A 27221-nucleotide genomic window follows, 5' to 3' on the forward strand; every position below is an offset into this window, starting at 1 on the left:
CTTGTGTTCCCACTGCTCAGAGGGGAACTCTGAGGCTCAGCATAGCCTTGCTAACCCACAGTCCTGGGCAAGGGCTGTGAACAAGGCGCACTTGGCCTTTCGTGGTCACCAGAGCTCACTGCCCAGGAAATCAGGGCTTATCCTCATGCCTGTCAAGAGACCAAAACCCAGGGGCCTTTTTCAGAATACCAGTTGTGCCAGAAGCTATGCCTGGGGCTCTGCATGCATTGTCTGCAGCTGAGATGCTAAACCCTATTTTGCATAGGAAGAAACTGAGTCTTAGAGGGGAAGATCACTCATCCCAAGTCAGACATCCAGAAAGGCAATGGAGCACTTGGGCTTTATCTTGGGTGTGTGCCAAGGTTGTTCAGGTCCCCTAAATTACACTGTCTCACAGAGTAGGCACGAGGGTGAGCTTGACAGTTCACAGACAACCACTCTCTCAGCATCTCCAGCTGCCTGCTGTGAACCTAACTGAGCTCGAATGAAGACATGGCCTCAGCGGATGGGTAGGATGGACAAGCCCCTTCCTCCACAGCCCGGCCCCTGTTTTCTGGATGGTGAAGGTTGGGCCAGTTCACATCTGGAGCTAGGCCTGCTAACAACAGTTCTGAGGCTAAGATCTTTGCCCTGGGGCTGTAGCAGGCTTGGGGGGGAGGTGGAGCTTTAAGTGTTCCCACAAGCCAGTGTGGCAGTACAGCAGCCAGGAGTGGGGGGTGATCCAACTGTGGGAATAGAGATGAGGTGTGAAGGACAGGCCAGGGCTGGGGGGGGGCACCTGTGTAGCAGCTACTCACAGGGCTTCTGGAGCTGAGCAGTGGGGGAACGCCTAGAGGCCTGAAACCAGGGAATGTTCTGGAGGAGAGGGACTTCCACGGGGCTCTGGATTGGGTAAGGACATGCCTTAGCAAAACATCGTGAGAATGATAGGTAATCCAGGTGGATGGATGAGCCCAGGCTGTGGGGCCCTAGAGCCAGGCTAGAGTCCCATCCATCGGTGTTCCCACCAGGGCTGGCCTTGTGCTGAATGGTTGACTTTCTACTGTCAGGGCCACCCGAAAATGTCTCCCCACTTTATAGAGGTAGGAAAGTATAGCAGTTCCGGACTGAATGCCTGGCTCTGTCGGTGATTGACGGACTACTAGCCTTTCTTATCATGTGATAAAATACCTGTATAAACTTAAGGAAGTTTAAAGTTTCAGTTTACAGTTTCAGTCCGTGACTGTGAAGGGCAAGGGGGCAGGAGCGTGAGGCAACCATTCATTCACATCATGGCAGCCGAGAGCTTGGGCCAGAAGCCAGGCCTCACTATAACCCTCAAAAGCCTGTCCCAAATGTTTCACAGCCTTCTAAAACTGTATCACTGGCTGGGGGCCAAGTGGTCAGATACATGGGCCTGTGAGGGACATTTCATATCCAAACCATCACATCCCAAGAGCCAGGGGTCTGTCTTTCTAATGAGGTCCTGTTGCAAGTGCAGCCCCTCTCGTTTCAATGTTATTTGGGCTCCTCTGGGGCAGAGTGGAGTAACTGTGACTCCCCAGTCAGCTGCTGGCTGTCTACTGGTTGCATTTCACAGAAATACTTTGTTGACTAGGTGGCTAAGTCATCAGGCCCTTCTGAACGCTGTACTGGCTGTGTGGACTTGGGCAGCGTGAATGCTGCTCTGGGCCTGCCTAGCCAGCTCCTGAGAGCTGCACTGAAGCTCACAGTTGAGGACTGTGAAGGTTTTATGAACTGTGAAGTGTTGTAACCTATCCCCGGCATGGTACCTGCTTTGTTCTGAAAACCTGCTTGTTGGAAAACAGAAGTCAGTTACCATGTAGGCTTTTTATGGTTCCTGCAAATGGATGCAGGATACACCCCTGGGCTTTGGATGCTGAGAGCAGCAGGTTTCAGCAGGAAGCCATGCTCCTGTGGGAGTCAGTCACCTTGGGTATGGGTCTACTTTGTATTCAAGGCATTACGGTAACTTTACAAAGCTCCTGGCTGGCTTTACAGTGAGAGCTGCTTGCTTCAGCCTGGCTCATTGGGACTTCATTCAGGCTGCTGAGCCCTGCATTTGGAGAACCCTAAGCCTGGGGGTTTGTCCTGCAGAGTCTGGCTTCAGACCATCTAAACCTTGCCTGCCTGTGGATAGACTGCTTCTTGGAGTCCTGCCTGAGCTCCAGGAAGCACAGAATAATAAGTAGCTAGCATCATTCTTACTCTTTGAGTGTTCAGTATAAGCAAGTCCCTGTCATGTGAATTCTAACTTGTCTCCACAACCCTATGAAGTAGGAGCTGGCACCATTGTACAGACAAGAAAACTGAGGCGAGACTGGGAAACCAGATCAGTTTCTTACTTGGTTTCAGAAGTGCCAGTCCAAGCTCTTCTGTGTTTGTGCTGTGTTGTCACACAAAGTTCTTTTCCTTTTAGAGCCTGTTTCTCCATATATTGATAGAACAGATGGTCAGTTCCAGTCCTGACTTTATAGAATTTCTCACCATTTGTCAAGGGGCTGCATGTGCTTGGAGAAAGCTAGCACGTAGGGTCCATTCTTGGTTTCTGTGGCCTAAAAGGAGACACAGCTGCTAGGTGTCCCACTTTGTCCAGACACCCCTACATTAGGGCAGCAGGACACTAGATGGAGAGCTCCCATCCTCCCACTCACCAGAGAAGATCCTGTGAACAAATGTGAAGAGGAACAAGCCTACTCTGTATCTCATGGCACCCTTGGGGATGGAGAAAAGACTCCACCAGAGAGGAGACAGCGCCCACGTTTGTTCCAGCAGACCTGGGCACGTGGCAGGCAGGGCTGGATGGATGTATCTCTGGGACATAGACAGCCTTTGGTTTGACGTCCAGCCTTTGAGGAAGTGGGAAACCTAGCGGCGCAGTTTGGCATGGACTGGAGCTCCAGCTGTGCCAGCAGTTGCTATGTGACCTTGGGTGACCAATTGTCTACTCTGGTGCTCTTCCAAGTTCAGAGGTCAGACCTTCCTGCAGGGCCTAGTAGAGTACAGGAGACAAGGGCTTGGGTAGGCTTGAGGCACCAACTAGTGCCAACTTTGACCTCAGAGCCTCTCCCCTCCTTTCCAACATCAGTTGTTTGTTTATTGCAGGGAGAGCTCTTCCTGACTCCAGCAGAGAAGCAGCTAAAAGGTCCAGCCATTGATCTACTGTTTGTTGCTGATGACTCTAATCAGCTCTGCCTATCTTTCCTGTGTGACCTTGGCAAACCAGTTAACCCTACTCTGTCTGCTTTCACTGGAGTCCTGTTTGGGAACACTCATTGGGGAAGGGAGGGACAAGACAGGACAACACTTGGGTCTCAGAGTTCAAGAGATCTAGGCTTGGATTGTGTCCCTGAGCCTGGTCAGAGGCCTTCCATCTCTTCAACCCAGCTGGAAGAAAAAAATAATAATAATAATTAAATAAAACTGCCACAAGCCTGCCCTCGGATGGGTACCAGGATGCTTGAGGAGGAAGGGCTGAATAAATGCAAGGCCCATCACCACTTCTCCTCAAGTCCACCCTCCTTCTCTGCACTCAGCCTTGTGCTTGCAGGAGGAAGTACATGACCCAGAGGTCTCAGAAGGTCCTGAAAGGAAGTTTAGAACCACCCTAACCTCCAGGATCTGGGAGTGATCCTGGCAGAACAGCCCCCTATGATGCCCTTTGCTCCAAATGCCATTAATGGTCATAAAATTATCCACAGTTTTTGGAGGCCAGTTCCAGGGTTTGCCTCAGTGGGACAATAAAACTGCATGCAAAAACGATCTGGAAAAGGCAGGACGGCCAAGCAGAGCCGGAGTTAAATGAGCTGCAGCCTGCTTCTCATTAACTCAGGCCATTCACATTTGTTACCAGGGATTTCTTTTTAATTAAAAAACAACCAAGTTATTAAAGCATAACCCAAAGAAGGGCTGGCTGGGCAGCCGCCGAGTCCAGCAGAGCGAGCGGTCAACGCAGCAGGACGGGCCAGTGCCGGCAGGGAAATGGCATGAAACAGATGTTATATTGAGCCCACAGGGCCTTGAAAGTTGTGCCTTCTCATCTGTACACTTTGAAATGCTGTTCAGAGACGGGGAGAGGTAGTATCATCTGCCATTGGCAACATGGTCTCAACTCAGCTAGGACTGAGAGTGTTGTCTTAAAAGGTCACTTCTTATCCCACAGGAGCTGTGATATGGGGTTGGGGCCTGGCAGACTCAGGACAGGAGCCCAGCACAGATTGCTAGCTGTGTGTTCTTGAGTGATCAGCGTAATTTGCATGAGCCTCAGTTTCCCCATATGTTAAATCGAAATAAGAGTACTTATAATGCCTTGGCAAGCAGTGGGGGACCCATGGCTTGTATGCACCATGTGTGGCCTCATTCCTGTTCTCTTGCTCAGGGTTGACAGCACCTAGACTACTTGGGTTGCTTCATTTTTATCACGTCCCTAGAGCATTTTAAGGTTTCAAAGTGACATATAGCCTAAGAGTACTCTCCGTTCCTGGGGCTCCTGTAGGTGCTAGCACTGTGCATCCCGTGGTACCCAGAGGAGCAGGGGATTAGACACACATCGGGATGTGCTGAGTTGTAGAATGGGTTCGACGAAGTGAAGAGGCTCATGCCAATCATGATCCTCAGGACCAAAGGAATAATTTCCATATTAACTGCCCTTGTCCACAGATGAGCAGCTGTGGCTGAAGGGTGATTGGAAGCATGTCTGACATTCTGATCACTTTGTGGGGTTTTAGGGCCGTTCTGCGTATAGCCTGAACCAAGGCATTCACAGTCATTAAGCAGATAGGAGTATGGAGTATAGATAGGACAGTTGGGCCATCAGAGAACCACAGGACGCAGAGACACAAATAACCATAGTGTCTGTGGTGTGATGTGATTTGGGAAGCAGTATAGAAGGGCTTTGGTACCAAGTAGCCCCAGATAAAGTTGTATGGACACGCCCTTCTTGACACTTGTGCTCAAAGCATCTCCAGTTCCAGGGCCCATTGGTGCAGCATCGCCAATCCAACCACTGGGACAGACCTGGCATGGCACCCCCAAGTCTGCAATCAGAACCGGAACCCCTGCCCAGGGTCTGAGTCCCCTCTCTAAGCAGGTGTAGGTAACAGTCTGCAGGCATCGGGGCACTGTCGGTTTGGCTCACCAGTGTCCTGGAACAGTGTCTGATTCACAGAACACATTGTTTGCTGACAAGTCATTCAAGCAATGGAGCTTAGCATGCACACCTGAGAACTGAAGATTTTTGTCACAGGTTCTGCCAAATGATTCTGGGAATCAAATATGGCGTCCCATCCCGAGCCTCAAAAGCAGCAGGGTGTTCAGAAGGCTTCAGGGCTCTGTCTCCTCCCCAAGCTCCCTTGTGGGTGTTCACTCACCTGTCTCCTCTTTGTTGTTTCTGCCTAGTGAACGGGAGCTACGGGCACTGTTCAGAGAAGAGCCTGCTGGACCTGGACCTGGCCGAGGGTCCCAGCCCCTCCTGCCACCAGGGTCTGTTTCTCCCTGCAGGGACCCCACCGCCCCGGGGTCATCCCCCTGTCTGCGAGAGGTTGCTTCATTTCTCCCTCCCTAACAGGTAGGTGTCCATTCCTCTCCACCTCACCTTGTCCCAGCTAATGGGACACACAGAGAACAGACACAAAAAGGGCCAGAGATGTGTCTGAGACTGTTGACACAGAGGTGCCTAGTGTAGGTCCTCCTTGTTTTACCAGGCAATCCTAAGGACACAGAGATGACTTAAATGCAGCCCATGTTCCTGTTTCACATGCATGTTTTCGTGGGAGCACGTGATCCCCAGGGACAGCATGCCTGGAGTCTGCTTCACAGACAGGAGGCTCTGGACACTGACCCAGATGCTAGTTAGCACTCAGCTGCTTCACCAGCCACCTAGTCCTTGCCTTGGGCCAAGTGCTGGAGTCCTTGGGGGTGGGAGCTAAGATCTCCATTCCAGGAGTGCTAAACAGTGGGAGACATCACTAGATAGGTGGACACTGAGAATTTCCATTACCTGTGGCCTTCTTTGCTACCTGTGAGACTTCTGTCTTGAAAGAGTGTATTCATTTGGTCAGGTTGTCATAATAAATGTCAGACCGGGTGGCTTAAGTAAAATGCATTTATTTCTCATGTTTCTGGGGGCGCTAGAAAGCCCAAGATCAAGGGTTGACAGGTTTGGTTTCTCCCGGCCTGTCCCCTTGGCTGACAGGCGGTCATATGGCCATCCCTTTATCTCTAGGGTCTGTGCTCCTCTTTTCTAAGGGAATCAGACATATTGTAGTAAGGACCTTTGTAACTAACCCCTTTTAGTTTAATTTCGTCCTTAAAGCCCTGTCCCCAAATGCAAGTACTCTGAAGGTTAGGCTTCCAGCCTATAACAAGAATAAGTCTCTTTTAGGCTTCAAGTTGCCTACTAGTTAGCAATAGTCACGTGTCTGGATTACCTGGATTAATCATCAAGGCTCTGGCACTGTTCCTGGGGAATCAGGAAGGGGGAGATAAATTTTATGTTGGACTGTGCCAAATTAAGATGTGATTGTGTACTGTTGGTTTGTTTTAGTTTTGCTTAAAACAATCAGAAGCATCATTTGTCTTTTTAACTATCAAAGCACAGGAGAATCTGTATCCAGAATCCTATACTGGCTCAGTGTCAGCTACACAACCTCTGGATTGGCTGGATTTGAGCTGACACTTTCAGATCCCCTTGTTTGCTACAAGAATGTGGCCCCGTTCTAGACCACACCCGATTCTGGTCCTGCCTCTCTGGGTTCTGTTGCCCTTCCCTGTCTCTAACCCTTGCTCTCTACCTGGGTTCCTTCAGTGGCCACCTGCAGGTCACCTTGCCTGCAGCCTAGTTCCCAGTCTTAATGACTGCTGCATGTGAGTACTGTCTCACTGGGTCCCACAGTCTCTGGGCCAGGTCCCCCTGCTGTTGAGTGACAGCCATGGAGTGCTTACTATGAGTCATCAGGTAGATACTGACCTCCTTAGCCCACAAATGGCATAATGGAAACTGAGGCTGGGAGGATGTGTGACTTACATCTCTAGTCTAATGGCATCTATCCCTGTGGCAGTGGGGAGGTTTACATTAACAATATCCCAATTTTGTCTCATTTCTGTGCTTAAAATGAGTGTCCTCCCCATCCCTACTATGGCCAATAGAATGTTCTGATGAGATCCTGTCCTCTTCTGTCACTAGCTCCCTAGGGGACCTTGGGAAAGATAGCTGGCCTCTAGAGCCCCTTTCTTAATCTGTAACTACTAAGAGAACGACACAGTAAAGAGGCTTCTCTTGACCCAGGAGGCCCCAGCCTCCAGCCCTTCTGCTACCTCTATGACCTGGCTCCGTGCTGAGTGGGCGGGCCCACATGTTTGCAACTGCAAGGCCTTGGCCTTCAAAGCCCCTCCTTTGTCTCTCTTTGTTTTGCTGGAGCTCCAGTATTTCTCAGCAGAATGTCCATGCTCTCTCAGGGGAGGGACAGCTTCTCAAAGACAGTCTTGACTTCAAGTCACCCTTGTCCTCAGCATAACACAGCACTGAGTGATGAGGCCTCAGCCCAGGCTACAGGCTTTGAGGCCACAGAAGCTGAGCCCCCTAGGTGTGAGAACCTTCCCTCCCACACCTCTATTGCAAAAGCTGGTTACTCAGGTTGGCAGCTTTGCAAAGAGTCCAAGACGATGGTCAAAAGGAGGTTTACTCCCTTGACTAAGAATGTCATTTGACAGGTAGGATGCTGGCTTCCCAGTAATGGCATTGTGAGAGTGCTGGGACTCTGGCTCATAAGGACCCAGGTGTCTGCTCCTGTTCCATCACCTGTGGCTTTGTGGGTACAAGCCTGTATAAAACAGGTGGCATGTATCCTTTAAAGGTTTGGTCCTGTACCAAGTAGAACTCAAGTGTCCATCATTCCTGGTGCATCTGTGTGTACTCAGGGCTCTGGCCTCACAATTTCTAGAGAGAATTGTAGAGCGGCCAGAACCACCTGCCAGGCCACCCAGGGACAGAGGGAAGAAGCCAGCCCCTGCCACACCCGTGAGACCTCAGGCTGGAGCCTCCCACTCTTCCCACAGAGGCCATTCCGACCGCTGTCAGTTATATTCCTAACTCAGCCAGATGCTGCAGCCAATTCCTCTTTGCTGATGTCAGTTCGTTGACCTGACACCATTAGTAAATCTCCAGACTGGTGCTTTCCCCTGCCTTGTCTGCCAGCCTTCTCTGCCAGCATTGTGCCCCGCTAAGCAGCAGAAATGGTTTCCTTTCTCTAAATTTTTACAAAGCCCCTGCTTTCATATTGACTCTTTCAGTAGAACTTGCTGCTGGCTGTGGCAAGCCCAGTGCTCACACCCCTGGGGATGGCATGTGTATTTGCTTCTCAGTGGAGGTGCTGAGAGGGAAGAGAGCTCGGTGGACAGTTGTTCAGCGTCTAAGCGACAGACATTTCCCTAGTGTCTCCAGTCAAGAGGAGCTTGCAGCCAGTTCTGCACAGGAGGTGGAAACTGGGTTCCTGGTCCAGGCCTGGCACTGGCTTGCTACTGCATGATGGCCCAGTGGCCTTCAAGCCTTGGGCCCTACTCCCTCCACTGACCCTGCAGTGATCCAGGACAAGCTCTGAGTACCTCAGGCTCTGACTCTCCCTTCCCCTCATCCCATTCTCTCCACCTGTTGTCTAGAGCTCCTGGATCCAGAGGGGCAGGGCTAGGTCTCAAGGCTATCTTGGGGAGCTCAGCTATGACTGTGAGAGTCTTGCAGAAGCACTAATAATGGTACCAGGGCCTAAGCCTCTCCTTTACTAGGATCTGACCCTTAAACCCAGCCATCACGTGGTGGTTGTCTCACAGATGAGGAAGCAGAGAGACAGAGCATCCTAGTCAGGCTCTGAGCACACGTCCAAGCCTCCAGTTCCTGGAGCAACTGGCAAGGCGTTTCTGCCAGTATCACCCTCCGGGTCTCCCCTGTAGTGACAGTCTCACCCTGATATTTCTACCTGTGTCGTACCTTCTCACCACTCACATGGTGGGCAGGTCGGTGCAGAAATTCCCTTGTCTCCCTCCTGTAGAGGGGATTGAAGGGCTCTCTTCCGCTGGGGAAACGGGACCACTTCCATGGTAAAGATGGCCTGTGTGGCAGTCCACACCCTGCCATCTTGCCATTTTCATGATCAGGAACAGGATTGTTTGGTTACTGCTGAGGATAGAGGCCACCCAGAACTTGTCCGGAATGAAGCGGTTTGCCCAAGTTTGCCATCTAGACCGGAGCTGACCCCAGCCTCAGACCTGGTCTCCCATCTCCCATGTCTCTCCCTAGAATTGCAGCTTCACAGACTAACATCCGAGCTCAGAACTCTGGGCCACCCTGCTAAGACTCTTGTCCCCTCACTCTGACTGTGCCTCAGGCACCCACCCAGTCACAGTGACTATGAAAAGACAAACTAGGTAGGGCTAGGTGCCATTAAATGAAGGAAAGATTACAGAAATTACAATTTTAAGGGAAATGTAAATAGAATTAAAACACTGCTGGTCCTGAATCCTCCTCAAAATGCTAACCATTGCCTTTTGCCCACAATGCTCACTTGAAGGTCAGGGTTGACGCCAGGGAGTCTGGGAGACGAGCAGGATGGCGAAAGCAGCAGTAGATGGGCCGAGTTCTGGCAAAAAGTTGTGTCCTTCCTGGTATCTGCGTTCATCCCCTGGTTGGCCTTCATCCCTGGTCAGCATTCATCCCTGGTCAGCATTCATCCCCTGGTCAGCCTTCATCCCTGATCAGCCTTCATTCCTGGTCTGCCTTCATCCCTGGATAGAATTCATCCCCTGGTTGGCCTTCATCCCCTGGTCGGCCTTCATCCCTGATCAGCCTTCATTCCTGGTCTGCCTTCATCCCTGGATAGAATTCATCCCTGGTCAGCCTTCAACCGTGGCCAGCCTTCATCCCTGGTTAGCCATCAGTGAGTGGTTAGCCTTCATCCCTGGTCAGCCTTCTTGCGTCTTCTGCCTCTTCCATCTCTCTAGGCTGCCTCTCCCTCCTCTTGCTGCTTCTCTTCCCACCTCCTCCCTGCCCAGTTCTAGTCTGTCTCACGCTCTGTCTCTTAATGTTCCCTTCTTTGTTGGACCCCTCTATTTCCCACAAGCCCCGCCTGACCCTCACCCCTGGAGAGTGCTACCTTCATGATCACTCTGGTCACTGTCTTCCAGGTCACCCAGACCTCAGGCTACATATGTGAATGGCAGCCTCCCAGCAGCTCAACACATCAAGCAGGAAGCCCTGCCTGACTACCAGGCCATGGCCAGCGCCCACACACCCCTGCCCACCCACTGCCGGGCTCCATCTTCCACAAGCCTGCAGTCAGAGCTGGACTTCCCAGGCCGAGGCCTCACTAACCCTGCACCTTCCTGCTTCCTTCTGGGCAATGAACCTGTCTCAGGCCTCGGTCCCCAACCTGAGGCCCACCTCCCTGAGGGCAGCCTGAAACACTGCTGCCTCCTGGGCCTGCCCCCTGCCTCTTCAGCCTCCTCCTCACCCTGTGCCTCCTCCGACATCACTCCTGTCATCCACTCCTCCCAGACAGCTCTAGTCAGCTGTGTAAATGGACTCCGAAGCCCACCTCTGCCAGGAGATCTGGGGGGCCCTCCCAAGAGATCACAGCCTGGGCCTGGGCCTGCATCCAGTGAAAGCCATGAGGGAAGCTTGCAGCTTGAAACATGCCGGAAGTCAGGCTTCCTGAAGCAGGAACCTATGGACGAGTTCTCAGAGCTCTTTGCTCCTCACCAGCAGGGCTTGCCACCCCCCTACCCGCTGCCTCAGTTGCCAGCCGGCCCCAGCCTTGGAGGCCTCAGCCTAGGCCTGGCAGGCAGGATGGTGGCAGGGCGGCAGGCATGCCGCTGGGTGGACTGTTGCGCGGCCTATGAGCAGCAGGAGGAGCTGGTGCGGCACATCGAGAAGAACCACATCGACCAACGCAAGGGCGAAGACTTCACCTGCTTCTGGGCCGGCTGCGTGCGCCGCTACAAGCCCTTCAATGCCCGCTACAAGCTGCTCATCCACATGAGGGTACACTCGGGCGAGAAGCCCAACAAGTGCATGGTAAGGCCATCTGTGTTCCTGTCACTGGGAACCCTGGCGGGACTGACTGCCTTGTCCTTGCCAGGTGTCCTGTCCCCAACTCTCGAGTATTTGATGGGTATTTGATGTAATGTAGCATGCCACACAGCCTGGTGCCATGTGACCTCTGAACCTAAAGCAAGCCTGGCTGGACTTGTCTTTCCCTGTCACCCAAGGGTGGCAGATGGCGAGTAAAGTGGAGAGTGTGCCCTCCTCCAGCACTAGCCTTTACCCGGTGTACTTCCACAGCACTGGCTTCTGTACAGAGGTACTGGATCCATCCCTAAGGCAGACTTGGAGCTGAGGTCAAGGGCCAGTGTAAGACCCTGCCTGCACAGTGCCAGCAATGCTCAGGCTGGTATTGACACAAAAAATTTTGGGGAGAAAAAGCATGTATGTGCATGAGTTAGAAGCAGGGGTCCCGGCCTCTGGCCTCTGGCCCTTCTGGCTGGTCACATCCATGCTTGCTGTAGTGGAAAGCCTTATCAGAGGCTAGGAAGCAGGATCTTAGTCCCCATACCCATCCTCTGCCCTCCAGAAGCTGCAGCCTGGGGAAGAAGCACTAGGGTTCGAGGCTACTGCACACCGTTAACAGTACAGACCACCAGACCATGCGTGTCTCCCCTTCTCAGCTGCCAGGCAATAGTGTGTCCAGCCTGTAGTTTCTTCCTGCCATGCACTGCCAGTGACACTTCATTTCCAGGCTTAGAAGGGACTCCAGGTCCCTGCTCAGAGCACAGGGTGACACATGTGGGGTGTCAGGCAGAAAGCATTGGTAATTGTGGTGTGATGTCATTCTGTTGGGACCACACTTGTGTCCAGGGCTCATCTGCTTGTGACACTGTGAGCCGGATGTAGAGTGAGTGTGCTCTCTAGTCTTGAAGGATAAGGAGTCTGTCAGTTCACAGATAGGCTACTGGTGGGCAGACTGGAGGAGGGGAGGAGATACAGGCTGCGCTTGTGAGCTGTTGTATGGCACAGAGGTGAAGAATTTTACTTGGAAGTGTTGGTTGGGGCAGAGAGTATGCAGGCGGATGGCTGATGGCTGAACTAGTCTCTGAAGATGCCACATCCACGTGGGGGCTTAACACACATAGCTTAATGAAAGATGGAGAAGATCAACAAGTTCATAGGTCAGGGTTGCCTGTCTTTCCCCAAGACGCTGAGCCACAGATGTTAGTCACATTTCCTCCTGCTGGGAACCCATGGTACCTACGTGAACTTAGGAAGTAACCTGAGGTGACCAGCCACCTTCTCATGCTGGGGCCTTCTGTGCAGAATCCCAGCATCCAGGAGTACTCTGTGAGATAACCTAGGCCTTCCATGGGTCCCAGTGTAGGGACCTGGATGCTCTAACCAGTCTCAGGATCTCTCTTGGTCAGGGTCCCTACCTGATTCCATCCTCTACAGGATACCAGGGACCTAGACTTGGTTCTGTCACAATCCTTGGTCTGAAGGACCTTACACTCAGGGATGTGTCTTCAGGCTATCAAGGACCAGGCTGTGACAGGCCTTGGTGGAGTTTGCAGAGGCCCAGGGAGAAGAGACCAGAGGGCTTCCTGAGGGGTGATATTGATGCCTACTGGGAAATGCATTCAGTCTTTATCAGGGCACTATGAAATCCAGGGCTTTCGGATATGGAAAAGCAAGAGTCAGAGGTCAGATGGGTCTGGCCAGCTTCCCACACTCCAGGATAGAAACACAGTAGTGACAGTTTAGGCAAGCAGCTGCTGACGGCCAACTTCACAGGTGTATTCTAAGTGGCAGCCTCTTGTGATCTTCACCATAGTTCTATGAATAGATACTGTTCACCCCCATTTCATAGATGAGAAAACAGGCTCAGAGAGGTTGTACAATTGGCTCCAGGTCACACACACCACTAATCAGAGGAAATAATACAAGCAACAAGATAACAGAGGCTAAGAATCACTACTACAATAGTAGTGATGATGAAAGCAAATTGTCCAAAATTGTGACACTGAAGTGGGCTTGAGCCCACACCCCTGTCCATTGCAGTGCCCTTTTTAACTTTAGATGCTTCTCTGGGGTCCTGCCCAATACGGCCATCTGCAGTAGGAACATAAATGGAGCTTTACCCCAGGCTGCTCCTGCCCACACCCACAGTGGGTGAAGAGTACCCTTATGCTGGTGGAGTCGGTAACCAGGGCAACGGGCAGAACCCCCCAGCCCACACCCAGGTGAATAACAGCTCCCATCCCTGTAAAATTATTAATTTCTCATGACAGGCCTGTGCTACTATGTCTGTAATAGACAAAGGAATCTTGGACCTGAGGCCTCTGGAGGACAGGAAATAGATGAGACGTTTTGATTGAGGAGTAAATGGCCCACTAAAATAGCAGTTAATCCTTTTATTATCTTCCCAGCAGCATTTCCACAGCTTTCATGAGGTAAGCTCCCCTCACCCCATCTAACTGCAACACCCTGTGCTGGCAGCTGGTTTAAATTTAGCCTGTGGAGCCTCTGCTTGAATCGGGTACCAGGCAGCCTGGGTGTGTAGAGAGGAGTTTGCTCCTTACCACTGCCCCTTAGTCCTGAACCCTGCTGGCCTCCAGGTAACCCCACCCTTGACTGGCCCTGCCCTGCCCGGCCAGCCCTGCCCTATTCAGTAAAAACCCTGAGGAAGCTTCTAGATCTCCCTGCAATATCCTGTTGTGGTTCCTGTTGCTCCCGTTGTCTCAGTCTTATTAAATCCGGGCCTTCATCTGCGTTACCATAACAAGCCTATGTCCAACCCAAATACTGACACGGCGCCTCGAAGACGTGGACTTTGGAAAGATTAGTCCCCGGCTTTTTTAGGTTGGTTCCACCAGACAGTCAGAATCCTCATTGTCTGAGTGCAGAAGTCTGCAGCCGTGAGGCAGAGAAGGAAATAGTGGCTTCTCAGAACAGCCCTGCCCTGTTGTGGGTCCTGTGAAACAACAATGGTACCCAGATAGCGCCCTTGCTATGGTGAAGGATTTTAACAGCGCTGATATCCTGCGTGCAGAGTGTGAGCAAAACTTCAGAGCCTACCTAGAATCCCGAATTACCTGACTGCCATTTGCCAGCTCTGTGACCTCAGGCAGGTGACTTACCCTCTCTCAACCATAGAATACTAATTTATAAAATGAGGCAATAATAGTACTTAACCTCCAGGGTTGTTGTTAACAGGATTAAAACAGATGAGTCCGGGAGAGTGCATGGTTAATCCCCTTCCTCTCTGTCATGATCTTTGCACTAGTGTCTCTGGCGATGGGTGCAGTGGTCCTTCAGAGTTAGGACAGTGAGTGTGCTTAGGGCTTTTTAAGGAGGATGGATTCAAGGGAGACATCAGTGGTGGAGCCTGGTCTTGAGGTTTTCTGAGCCCTGCAGCCTACACTGCCTGTGAGGTGAGCAGAGCAGCTTCAGGTGCCCCGTGGGGCAGCTCTGTAGCTCTGTCACCTGCGTTTTCTAGGGAGACCTGTTGCATCTCTTCTTGATGCTGCTCTGAGTCAGACAGAATCTGCATGGGTGTTGTATCTGTCCGTCCTGGTAAGCAGGTGTTCCCTGTCCTTCCCAGCCCTGCCCAGCCAGCCATACACAGATAGCCTTTCCTGTCTGTCAGTCTGGTCCAGGTGCCTTTGAAGAGTGACCTGGGCATAGCCGAGCTTTACTGTCAGCCAGAGTGAATCAAGGAAGGTACAACCCAGCTTCTGAGGGCTTCTGGGGGGCCCACCCCCTCCCTGGGACCAGAGTTACATTTATGCCTAGCCTTAGACTCATCACCTTGCCTCAGCAGTGATGATGGGGAGTGGCATCCCCCTTGTACAGGTGAGAAGGGCAATGAGAACAGCAGTGTGGGGCAGGGTCACACTCAGGCCAGGACACCAGGGATAGGATCGAACCTAGATCTCAGCCTGACTCCAGGTGTGTCCTAGCCACGGCTCCAAACCACCTCTCAGGTGGGGAGTCGAGTAAATATCCAGACTTGAAATGTGTCCTGCAAGCTTTCAAGGGCCCCCTTGCATGGGTTCTGGGGTCAGAGTGGGGAATCAACTCTAGCTTGATTGAGCTCAGGAGTCCTCTGTCAGACAGGGAGACGGGCCACTAAGTCACCCAGAGAGCCTCTTGGCTGTGACTTGGTGGGCCCCTGGCCCGGAGGTGGGAGTTCCTAGCCAGGTTTGAGGGCTTCATAATGTAGTGTGCTTTAACTTCTGCCCTGGGGAACTCTGCAGCAAGATGTCCAGAGGAGCCACCTGTTCTGCCAGCTCAGGTCACCCACCCTGCTGCGCAAATAAGGCCCGAGTATCACTTCATTCCAGGGTTGGGAGGTGCCTGAATAGGGAAACGGTTGTGAGCAAAGACAGCTCTTGGGAGTTGGCATCCAGAAGTGTCCATAGGACCAACCCCTGGACCCAATCTGGGGTCGTGTCAGTTTCTTGTCCACCTCGTCAGGAGACGGGGAAAGCCAAAGCCAGAGGGAGGCATGGGGTCCACTCACCCCTGCCGTCTTGTGCCGCCTGCCTCCTCCTCCCCTCCTTCAAGGCTCTCTCTCTTCCTGGGCTCCCACAGGGTTTGCAGTCTCCCAGTTCTATAAGTCCTGCGGGCCTTGGCTTCTAGTTTTACTGTCTGCAATGCCTTTCCTAGCTTGGCAAACTCCAAGCTTGCCTGCCTCCTTTCCTAAGCCCACTGCTCTCCCTGTAGCTTCTCGGTGTGGCCAGTTGTCTCAAAGACTGTATGACTTTTCCCACTGCTGTGACCAAATCCCTGACAAAAGTCATCTCAGGAGGGGAGTTTCCAGGTGGAAACTATAATCCATTGTGGTGGGAAGACGTGGTGGTAGAATTGTGAGGAAGCTGTCACTCTGTGTCTGAGGTAAGGAAGCAGAGGGAGATGGATGCTGGTACCCACTTTGCTCATATCTTTTTATTTATTCACATTCAAGGTGGGCCTTTCCTCCTCAACATTCCTAGAGGTAATGTTTCCATGGTGATTCTAAATCCAGTCAGGTTGACAATGAAGGTTAACCCTCAGAGAGACTATGGCCTGGCCTTGGTGGCCGAGAAGCAAAGTCTACTTGCTAGGCCATGGGCCTTCCAGAGCTGGGCCAAGTTGTCTAGAACTTGTGAAGTCATGACCCTGGCAAGACTCCATTGTTGTCACATCTGCCCCTTGGCACTCAGAGCTTTTCTACAGGAAAATGTGTGCCTGGAAGCTGCCATCAGCATGTGACTGGTGGGACCCTGACTAAACTCCTCAGCCTGTGTGGTCTTACCTGTGAAGGGAGGAGACAGGGACGTCATGTGGCCTCGGACAGCAGCCCATATAAAGCAGTGATTAATACTTGTGACTGCCTTGGACAGTTTGTCTTCTGAGTGAGGAATGGGGGCCCCCAAAGGGCCAGGAAAGCCTGTTGTACAAAGGAGTCTGCTGTGGGCTGGCTTTGTTAGGCCACGTCACTGCACCTGCTCTTCCATACCCATACCCTGTACCTGCCTACCACCAGGTCAGGTCCCTCCCAACACATGTGATTCAGAGCTACCAGAACCCATGTAAAAGGATGAGGCCCTGCACTCTGGAGGTAGAGGCAGATGATCCCAGGGGCAGACTGTTAGCTAGACTAGTGGAATCAGCAGGCTCTGTTTATCAAGGGACCCTAATTCAGTCAATAAAGTAGGGTATGATGCAGAAAGACATTGACTTCAACCCCTGGCCCCCATACACAGATGCTTGCACACATGGGAACACACACATGTGCACACACAAAAACATGAGCCAGGGACTAGTGAGCCAGCCTGGGCCATGGCCAGTGCCCATGTTAACCACAGGTTCAGATCTACACTCTGCTCTTTGGCCAGCTGAGAGCTTGCAAGCTGCACAGTCTCTCCAAGCCTGGATGAAAGGAACTATGTTATGAGGGTGAAATGATGAAATGATTGTGGCTGTGGAGTGGGTGCTGTGTCCTGGTGCTAGGGGGAACTGGAATACAGGAGCCCTGGTACTTCCTGTGAAACCCTCAAACCCAACTGCTCACGCTGATGAGAGTCCCTGGGAGCTGCAGGCTCAAAGGACCAGCCAGTTGCTGTGAGCTCAGCACTGCTCTGCGGAATATGAAAAACATTAGGATTAAACACACACACACATGCACACACACACACAACCTTCTGAATTGAATTTAAAATAACAAAAGAAAAACAGCTTTTGAATTTAATGTAAACGGAATTGAAATGATTCCCTTGTTGGAACGAGAGAGTCAGATAAAATCAACAGCGACTCTGAGAAAGTGTCCAGACTGCCTTTTCCAAGGGGATGTCATGGAGATGGCAAGCTCCACTGCGAAGCATTAAGCGATCCTGTCTCTAGTGTGTGGCAGATGCCTGGCCAGAGCTGGCAGTGGCCTCACAGGGACGGCACACAACAGACTTAATCAGGGCACTGCCCTGCCAAGTGGGACCTGGGCCTCGGATTGCCCCAGACACAAGGTGCTCAGAGAAGGGTTGGCTCCTCCTGCAGAGACCTCTGGACTGCTCTGTGCTCTTCTTCCCTTTCCCAACCTCTCAGCACAGTTTTACTGACACTCTGGGTCAGGTTTAACCAGAGAAGTAAGGGAGATAGAATGGGATGGGGGTCGGGATTGGGATTGTATGGGATGGGTTGGCAGTAGAGACAGAAGCCTTCCCCAGGACAGGTGGGCTCTGACGAGCTGATAGGAACCTCTCAGGTGCAGACCAATAGTAAAGGTGTTAACAGGGAAAGGAATGGTAAGCTTTGCCCTTGGTGGGTGTGTAGAAGTGCCTGCTTGAGTCTAGGTGGAGTTAGGGCATGATGACTGGGAACAGAGTGGAGAGATAATGGTTGGGCTTCCATAGTCCTCAGATCCAGAAAGCAACTTGCATTCTACCCCAAGGGCAGTGGAGAATCCCAGGAAGGTCCTATGCAGGAGAGTGGCATGATCAAGAATTGGCATTAGTGTAGGCACAAGGGAAGAGGTGACAGACACCAAGGCCTTTGAAGGGGAAACGGTCCTGATCCAGAGCCCCTTTTCCCAAGATCCTTCAGAACAGCCTGGCTGGGACTGTGCCCTAGAGGCAGGGCTTGGCTGCCAGCCAGCACTGGGCATCCCCTGGCTGGGCCCAATAGGCTCAGCATCTGCACACAATTGGGCACCAGAGCCCAATCCCCACTAGAAACGATGCCCAGCACATTTACCAGTGGGAAATGGGAGAGACATTTCCCATCCCGTGACCGGGCGAAGTTTGCACAACTTTTCTTTGTTTTCCTTCAGCCTCCACAGTACCTCTTCCTCCACTGCCAGGGCCGGGGCCACAGAGGTCTGTGAGTGATTAGGGTACAGCTGCACCTCCTTGCCTGCATTCCTCCTGCATGGGTAGTGGTAGGATGGGCTGATGAATCAGAGGCTCTGTGATCTTACAAGAGTCTGGGGACTAAGCTGTAGGGAGTCGGCCTCCTCTTGTCCTTCTCGAACCATGGCAGTCTCCCTCCCGGACCTGTCGTGTCTGGAGCAGGGGGCACTGCCAGGGGATGGAACCGTTGGACCAGAGTGAGACCTGAACACAGCTAGCTGAGAACCCCCTACCAGCCCTTGCTTATAGTCCATTAGTCACCGGAGCCTGGAAGTAACACTTGTGCCTTCCCTAGCACAGCTTTTATGCTTGGGAAATGTGCAGGACGTGGGTAGATACCCTTCACAGTGGGAACACTGAAATTGACAGGGTTACAGCCATGGCTAGGTTTCAGTTTTCCATCTCCTTCCCCAACCCTCTGGGCCTATGTCTTCCCATGATCCATGGTTGTCTTTACACCAGAACTGGCCCACCCACCTACACTTCCCAGCATCTCCTGAACCTGGTGTTTTAGGAATCTATTTGGTCTACAGCGTCATTTCTGATGAGGCATCATTGTCAGGAAACACAAGTGATTAGAACTCAACTTTGGCTCTGAGTTACGGATTGTCTTATGCTCTACACCCCCTACCCCACCTGCTCCCAACCATCTCCCCTCGCCCATCCATAATAAGGGAAGGGCCTCAGGTCCCACGGCCTGGGTTTGTTCCTTTGCTATTTGCAGATTTGGAAACTGAGGCCTGTAGAAAGGATTTGGCTCCCTGGAGGTCACAGAGCATTGGTCAGCATCCATGCTTCCTACCCCATCATGCCTACTAGACAGGGCTGTCCTCTGCTGGATGCCTACTCTGTGCTGGGTCCTGTGCTGAGGGTTCAGATGCTCACTCAAATCCCGAAGAATGCCGGCTGCATTACATGCACCGAGGAGGAACTTTCCAGGATTTGGCATCTCATCTAGTATTTGATCCACCCACCAAATCACCCCAGTAGCCGATCTGAGGGTCTAGGACATCTAGAGATGACCTGCAGAGTTCAAGGCAGAAATGGCTACCTGTGTTCAACAGTATCGCCTTTGTCCTGGTAATCTAGTGCTCAAGACACTGCCAGGCTGCCTCCAGGGAGACCTTTTCAGCAGTGAGCTTATACCTCACCCTACTGATGTACACTGGAGCAGTGTGGTGACTGGTGGCCATGGATGTCAGGCCCAGAGGAAGCTGGGTGGGTTCAAAGGCCCACACAAGCATGCACAGAAACGAACTCTGCTTTTGCCTGTGGTCTCCAGGCCTTTCTTCATTAACTTGGAGCTACCTAACTGCTGGGGCCTCAGTGTCTCTGTGTGTGACAAGAAACTTGATTAGATGAAGTTTATAGCTCTTCTGCCCCTGACTCATCCATCTTGAGACAGCAGAGAACAGGGGAATAGAGCCCATTCCCTCCCCACTTCTGCAGACAGACTTCTGTGGCTGGAGCTGGTAACTCTACCCCTTCAGAGCCTCATTTTTCATTTGTAAAGGGGAAGACTCTCCAGAGGCCCGTAGTTACGTAGTTACATCCCCACAGTCCTGGCATGGCCAGCAGGAAGAGGGAGGGAGTCAACAGCAAAGGGAGGGGCAGGCGGGGTCCTCCTGGACCCTGACCCTAGTTCTCTTCCAGCCACGCTGGCCTCCTGGCTACTTCTCAAACATACTGAGCTCATTAGAACCACATGCTCTCTGCATAGCTGCTCCCTCTGCCCAAATGCCCCTACCCCATTCAAACCCTTGCGTCTATGCCACCTCCTCCAGGAGGCCTTCCCTGACCTGTAGGCCACTCTTGTCAGTTCCTACCATGCAGCAATAAGCTCCATGATGTCACCAGTCCCTGGCTTACAGTATGTGACCCACAGGTATTTGCTAAACATATGTCACCAAATGAACAGGGAGAGTGGTCCACAGAGGCTGAGGCGAGGACTTGGGAAGGGCCCATTAGCAGGTTTATAGTACGTATTTGCAGCATGTGTGTAAGGGACCCAGCAGTGCCAGGGGAGGCTGAGTTGGACCATCCAGGGAGCCCAGCATCTGGAACATGGTAGATGTTGAGGACTTCCCCACCCGGTTCCTTCCTTGCTCCATCTGCAGTACTGGTCCTGAATCCCTGGAGCATCAGACACCAAGAAGACACCATCCCATTTACAAGCTCAGAAACGTCCTGGTTCCCATGATGTTGCTGCAGCTCTGAGAGAAATTTGCAGTCAGGGCCCTACACGATAGATGCCTAGTGCTGCAGCTGTCCACTGAACCACAGCCTAAATTCATGGCCAAGGCCACAAATGGGGTAAGGGTACAATTTGGCATTAATTTGGCAACAAAATGATTCATGCAGCCCAGGGAAGGATGTAGCTGGGGACACAATGGTGCCACCCAGAGCAGCCTCTGTGAAGAGTGGTAAGGAAGCCAGCTGCATTGGGTGGATAAGTGCTGTCTCCTGATACCAGAAGCTCCCTGCCTCTGCTTTTGTGGTCAGTCATTTGATCTTGACAGCCGTCCACTTTACGGATGACAAAACCGAGGCTGAGAACTGGAGTGCAGCCCCTGGCCGCACACTGGTCTGGATACCTGTGTCAGGAGGCTCTCTGCAGAGTGTGAGGTGGTAGTCCCCTGGCCCTTGTGCTTACCTCAGCGAGCTTGGGGGCAGCCCCATCTTATTCTTTGTTGTCCCTCAAAGACAGTCACGTGGATCTCAACACTTAACCTGCACCCAAGAGGTTTGACTGAAGTAAGGACTGTCACCGTAAGCCCTGGGCTTCCTCCTTCCTCCTGACCTGCACGATGCAGGAGGGTGGCCCGTATCACGGGAGAGGGAGGGGACACAGAGGTAGGGATAGGAAAGCAGGGCCTGAGAAAGGGTGAGGATCTAGGCTTCCTGCAAGAGCAGACTGTAAGGAACCCCACCCCTATTGGTAGGAGTTGGCATGGCCTAGAATGCAGATAAACCCACCACCAGCAGTTTTCAACTGTGGGTCTTGACCTTTTTAGGGGGTTGCACATCAGATACCTACAATTCATAACAGTAGCAAAATGACAGTTATGAAGTAGCAAAAAATACTTATATGGTTGGAGACCATCACTGGTCTCCTGAGGCACTGTATTAAAGTGTCAGCATTAGGAAGGTTGAGTACCTAGGCCACTCCTAGGAAGCCCTAAAGCCTGTTCCCTACAGTGGCATTGACCTACCTAATGTCTTGTTCCTGGCTCAGTTTATCTGTCTGCACTGGGAAATAAGCCTGCCCTCTCTGGCGGGGGTTCCTATCTGCTCTCCAAAACACTCTCATCTTGAGACCAATGTTCGCCTTCCCCAAGAGGACACAGCCAGCCTCCAGTGGTGAGACCCAGGGCAGGACAGGCTCCTGCCACATGTCTCCTGGGGTCTTTGATGCAGAGCTGTGTTCCCAGCCTCTTCTGCTTTTATTGCTGCCCTTCAATGAAGTGAGCCCTGCTGAGTACTGGGGAAGACAGATGTGATCCCCCAGAGCAGGGGCTCCCAGTTCCAACCGATAGGAACAGAGGAGCTGCGGGCTGCCCGCAGTCAACACCTCCGTAGGAAGCCAGCTGCTTGCTTCTGGAAAGCACCGGCCCTTTAATTGTCTCCACATTGAGAACCAGGAGTGTCTGTGCTGATGACTAGCTGGTGAAATCAACCAGGGACCTCCTCCCATGGCCCGCCTGAGGCCGGGGTGGGAGGGGGCAGAATTCAGCTGTCTGAGGTGGTTATTAAGGTCCAAATCAGATGCACCTGGCAACCCTCGAGTCCTCTGATAAATCCATGATCAATGGATAGAGAAGTGTTAGGAGCAGGCTTGGGCCTCAGGTGAGCTGGGCAGGTGGGACCTAAAAATGTACATTTTCTATTGAAGTGAGGAAAGTTAGCAGGACCTTGAGTCTTCATGGCTCTTTCAAAAAAAAAAAAAAAAAATTTTTTTTTTTAATTTTGTGACATCAACATAAAGACAGGCAGCTTAGTATCATCTTACTACCTTAACTTTCAATCTGTGTCTCCTCCAAAGCCAAGCCAGCCAAGGTGGGGAGAATGGGGAGTGCCGCCCTCAGTAGCCCCCCCCCCACCTGGGTGGAAAAGGGAAGCAGGGGAACATCACAGTTCTAGGTCTCTAGGTCATTTTCTCTCTTAACAGGGAGTTCTTTCTTGTTTTGTAGTTTTTGCAGGAAAAGACCTACATGCAGTTAAGTTGACCCCAATCAGAGAATGTGTGTGGGAAACCCTAAGCTTATTTAGTTAACTAGATTGAAACCTACATTTTCTTGAAGGTTTCTGGTAGCCAAAGAGAAGAAGGCAACTTGTTGATGTGCAGAATTCTTTTCATCTAGGGAAGGAGGCAGAACAGGCAGCTTACATGTTGGGGCTCAGTTTGACCTGGGTACTGACCCCTTATGAAGTCTTGATGGGAGTTACTTGAACCAGTGGCTGGGGAAAGACTAAGCAAACAGAATTTCTGAGTCACATGCTGCTGATGTTTCCTAGGAAATCATTTGGCCTGGTACTCACAAATAATTCTGACAGTGGTCTTTGAGGAAAACGGAGGTATGTGAATTGTGGAGGTGACAATGCTCATGTCCCAGTCTGTATTATTCTGTCTGTATGGCCCCTTTCACAGAGATGGGGGCTTGGAGGAGTGACCTGGCATCAGGCTTCTGTAGCCAACAGCCTCTCTGCAGACTTCAAGGGTCAGTCTATTACTTGGGGCCAATAGAGTCCCTTTTTCAAGGAGTATGGAGCCTGGTGCACCCCACAGGTCTCAAGTAAGAGGAGTCGTTATGGTTGTCCTAGCTGAGACAGGCCAACGCCATCAGAGTCGCACCAACAAAGAGCTGAAGGGCTGGGTGAATGCCTGAGTTCCTTAGGCAGGGGGATGCATGCCTACACAGTGACCAGGTGGCTTGGATGGAAGGAGGTGGGTACAGGCTGGAGCCTTTGTCCCAGTGCTGACCCAGGCTTTGCAATTGAATGTTTGGTCCTTGTGCGTGTATGTAGTTGGCCACTTGCCCTCAGCAGTGAGCGTCCACCCAGTCAGAGTTATACAGGAGTTTATGCCTGCAGTGGGCAAGCAGCTGAAAAAAGCCAGAAGACATACCATGGGACTGATCTAGCTGGGCAAGGGTGGAGGCGAGACCAGAAGGGCCCAGTGAATAGGAAGGTGACCAGTCTATAGGCTTCCTCAGGGCCCTGTGCTCAGAGCAGTCAGTATGGGCATGCTCCAGAAACTGCCAGAATATGTGACCTGGGTCTTCTAATTAATAAGCTTGGAACAGAGAAGTCAAGTCACTTACCCAGGACACACAGCTGGTGCTGGAACTCAGATCTGACCTTAGGAGAGTGTGTGAATCTGGGAGGGGCTGGGTGAGGTAAGTGGAATGGAGATGGGTTAGGGAAAGAGGCAGGCAGTTGGCCCTAGATAGGAGGAGGACTGGATGGAGAGCAGGTCTTTGCTAAGAGTAGCATGTAAGGTGAAGGTTGATCTCCAGAAGTTAGTAAAGGGGTTCTGCAGGGGTGGGGGGGGGTGTCTGAGTTAGAGGCTGGGCACATCAGGCTCTCCTGTAGGAGCATCACAGAGTCCCGGGTGCAGGCAGGGCAGTGTGATGCTCGTGTTCTGTGCAGAGTAGGTGCTGGTGTATTGCTCTTGCCCACGAGATTGCCAAGAACTCCAACTCACTCCTGCCGACTGTACTGTCCTGTGTCCCCAGAAGAGACAGCAGGCCCGTGGCCAGGACATCTTCTGTCCCCCAGGATAGGGACAGTCACTGCAGTCCCTTGTACAGTCCCCAGCTCCAGGCTGTGTCTTTGTTCATAGAGCTATGTGTATATTCAGTGACCCGTGATTTGGGTTCACACATCCATGGCTGGACATTTGCTCTGTGTCCTACCTTGTGCAAGGATTCCTGCTTCCAACAGGAAGGCATGCTTTTGGTCTTAGCTGGTGTGGCCTAAGTTATATAGCCTTCCCCAGAAAAAGAGAATCAGGACCCCTCCCTTAGGGGTGGGGCAGCCCAGAACAGGGACCACACAGGGGGCAAGCTAGATGCGCTGAGGGACCTGAGGCCGTCTAGGAAAAGTGCATGAAAAGGCCAGGAGGCGAGAGCATGCCTGGGCCACTGAGGACTGGAGAGTAGAAGGGCTGCAGGGTCTGGGCTGAGGTTGGTGGGAGCTGGAGTGTGTGAAGAGGTACCTGCTTCTATGTCTAAGGAGAGCAACTGTGGCCCAGGCATGCCAGGCCATTCCTTAAAACTGGTGCTCTGCTCTGTTAACTCATAGGCAGTTTGCTTCTGGAGCCTTTCCAAGAGCATGGCCAGCATCTGTGCATGCGATTTCCCAGGGTTTATGACCCCTTTCCTCCAGATTCATATAGGTGGCTAGAAAGCACAGGGCTTGCCGCTGGTGTTTCAGCTTGGCCCCAGCCTCCTCTGTGCAGGGCCGGGCTGGGCTGACCATTGAGCGCTCCTGAGGGTTCTGACCTTGGTGCTTAGTATTCTCAGAGTGCTTCTGCTGGCCAGTGTTGGCATGTATTTGTGTGCAACTAGGAGCTCAGCTTCAAGGAAGTCAATGCATGTGCATGTACGGGTCTTGTGTTGGCACCTGTGGGAACATTTGGATGGATCTCCATGTACCAAGATATCATCTGTGTGCCTGTGAGGGTGTAACTCGGTGTGTGTCATGAATATGTTGTCTACATACACATCTTTGTGTCCACACAGCCTTGTGTCCTGGGACTTGAGCACTGAAAGCCTAAGGAAGATACCACCCCCTAGGGCAGTGTGGCCAGAGGAAGCCACCAGGAAGAGCAGGAAGGGGTCGGGCAGCAGGGTTTTAGTTATGGGAAAGGCTCTCCTGCTACCACTCTTAGCCTAGGAAAGACTTTCCACCAGAGAGGACCTTCCCCGGGGGAGGGAAGCAGAGGTGGGCCAGAGGCTGGCTTGCTATTTATGCTCAGCAAACACTCCCCGAAGCCTTTATACCAGGACTCATTGGGCCGTCACAGGCAGACTTTATTCAGGTAATGTTCTGGTCCTCAGGAAGGGACTCTAGACTGACAGTGACAGATTTTGGTGGAGCTTCTCTTGAGCAGTGGCTGTGGGGGCATTGACCAGCTGATCTCAGGGCTATCTCACAAGGAGGAATGGGGCCTGTGTTCTCCCTCACACTATTGGAACCTCATCTCTGGCTACTGGTGACCACTGGCTGTCTTCCTTTGCCCTGTCTGTGGGAAGTGGAGCCAGCATAGCTGGAAGAGGCTTGTTTCCATCCTTATTGCTCACCCATAGGTGGGGGTAAATTGGCCCTGCTCCTTTGACACACTGGCCACAGGGACCTGGGGGCAGAGTGGAAAGGGGAGCTAGTGTTTTGGAGGGAGCACTGGGTCTAATGGAAGGGATCGCCCTGGGGCCCTGGGCTGCCACCAGTTACGGGGATCATGTGAACAGTCATACAAAAACAGCACGTTTGACCCCTCCATGCCATGTTAGAAGTAGCTCCCAACAGAGGTGCAGGAGGCGTCACTGTGAAGATACCAGGGCATGAAGGCATACTGTTCAGTCTCAGAGCCCTTACTCACATTAATTTCTTATCGTATCATGTTTGATAGATCCAAAAGAACATCCATGAAGTCCTAAAACCACCCTCCATCTTCTGTTTAACATTCTCTGTTTTAAAAAAAAAAAAAGCAAAAGACATGTTTTCTACACACATTCATATGCTTAAGAAATGAATTGTTTAGTTTTGCTTAATTTAAAGCTTCATAAAAGTAGCATACCACCTGGGGTTCCACAAGTTTTTAACTCTATATTACGTTTAAAATGCTGTGCACATTATCATAGAGCTATAGCTTATATTGTATAATTCAATCTTTTGGGATGTTTCCGTTTACTATTAGTATAGACTAGGCTGCTGTGAAAGGTCTTGTTCATTCGTATATTTATTTTAACCTATGGGGATTTCCTTAGAATGTGTGCCTTAAAATGAAACTGCTTATTCAGGAATGGAAGAGAGCACCAAATTGTTTTTAGAGGTGGTTTTGAGCGGTCTGTGCACCCAGCTACAGGATGTGAAACTTTTCGCTCTGGTGTAGCAGGTGTGGGGCGGCACCTTGCGGTCTTCAGGTCTTCGTTTAGGTGGTTACTGGTGATTGAGCTCCTCGCCCCAGGTCACGCTTCCTCTTCTTCCTCTTCTGTGTTTCCCAGCAGCTGTTGGTCATCATCTTACATCTTCTGCCAGTTTGTGAGTTACGAGTTTTTATTGTCCTCTGTAGGAACTCTTTAGTGAATTATCAATCCTCCCATTTTTACTTTTTTTGTGACTGTTGGAAGAACTTTTTCTCTACCCGGTGCCATAAACAGATGGTCTCATAAGGGTTTTATTTTTTTAATCCCGTTTCCACTTTTGAGTTTCAAATTCATTAGAATTCGAGTCCCTGGTGTGAGATAAGGATCCAGCTTCGACCAGTTGTTTGGGTTTTGCTCACTGACGTATCTATCCCCCATGTTCTGGTTATTTTCAGTTTCACCCTGGCATGTATCGGGTGTCTCTGTATTTGTGGGTCTGTTTCTAAGGCTTCTGTTGCCGTAGAAACATTAGTTGGGGTTTTCTATCCTGCACCGCTGCCACATCACCTTAATTCCTATCGCTCACACTCGACTTTGACTGCCGCCTGCTTGATGGGTGTCTTTTGGAAGGGTTTTCAGTCTGAAGCTCACCTTTCTCTCTTGACATTGACTTCTGCAGAGAAGTTTGTAATTTTAATGAATTCCACCTTG

The 27221-nt window shown here is 51.6% G+C and overlaps 1 protein-coding gene across 4 annotated transcripts in view; it reads left to right on the forward strand.

Moving 5' to 3' along the window:
• Glis1 (GLIS family zinc finger 1) overlaps positions 1 to 27221 on the forward strand; it is a 181016-nt gene that overhangs the window by 108568 nt on the left and 45227 nt on the right. For all 4 annotated transcript variants that reach the window (XM_051188384.1, XM_051188383.1, XM_051188382.1 and 1 more), the window contains exons 3-4: positions 5398 to 5566; positions 10174 to 11062. In XM_051188384.1, the coding sequence (XP_051044341.1) occupies positions 5398 to 5566; positions 10174 to 11062 (1058 nt within the window). The remainder of the gene's footprint in view (positions 1 to 5397; positions 5567 to 10173; positions 11063 to 27221) is intronic.

This window comes from Phodopus roborovskii, unplaced genomic scaffold, assembly GCF_943737965.1.
Source record: "Phodopus roborovskii unplaced genomic scaffold, PHOROB, whole genome shotgun sequence".
NCBI classification, from domain to species: Eukaryota; Metazoa; Chordata; class Mammalia; order Rodentia; family Cricetidae; genus Phodopus; species Phodopus roborovskii.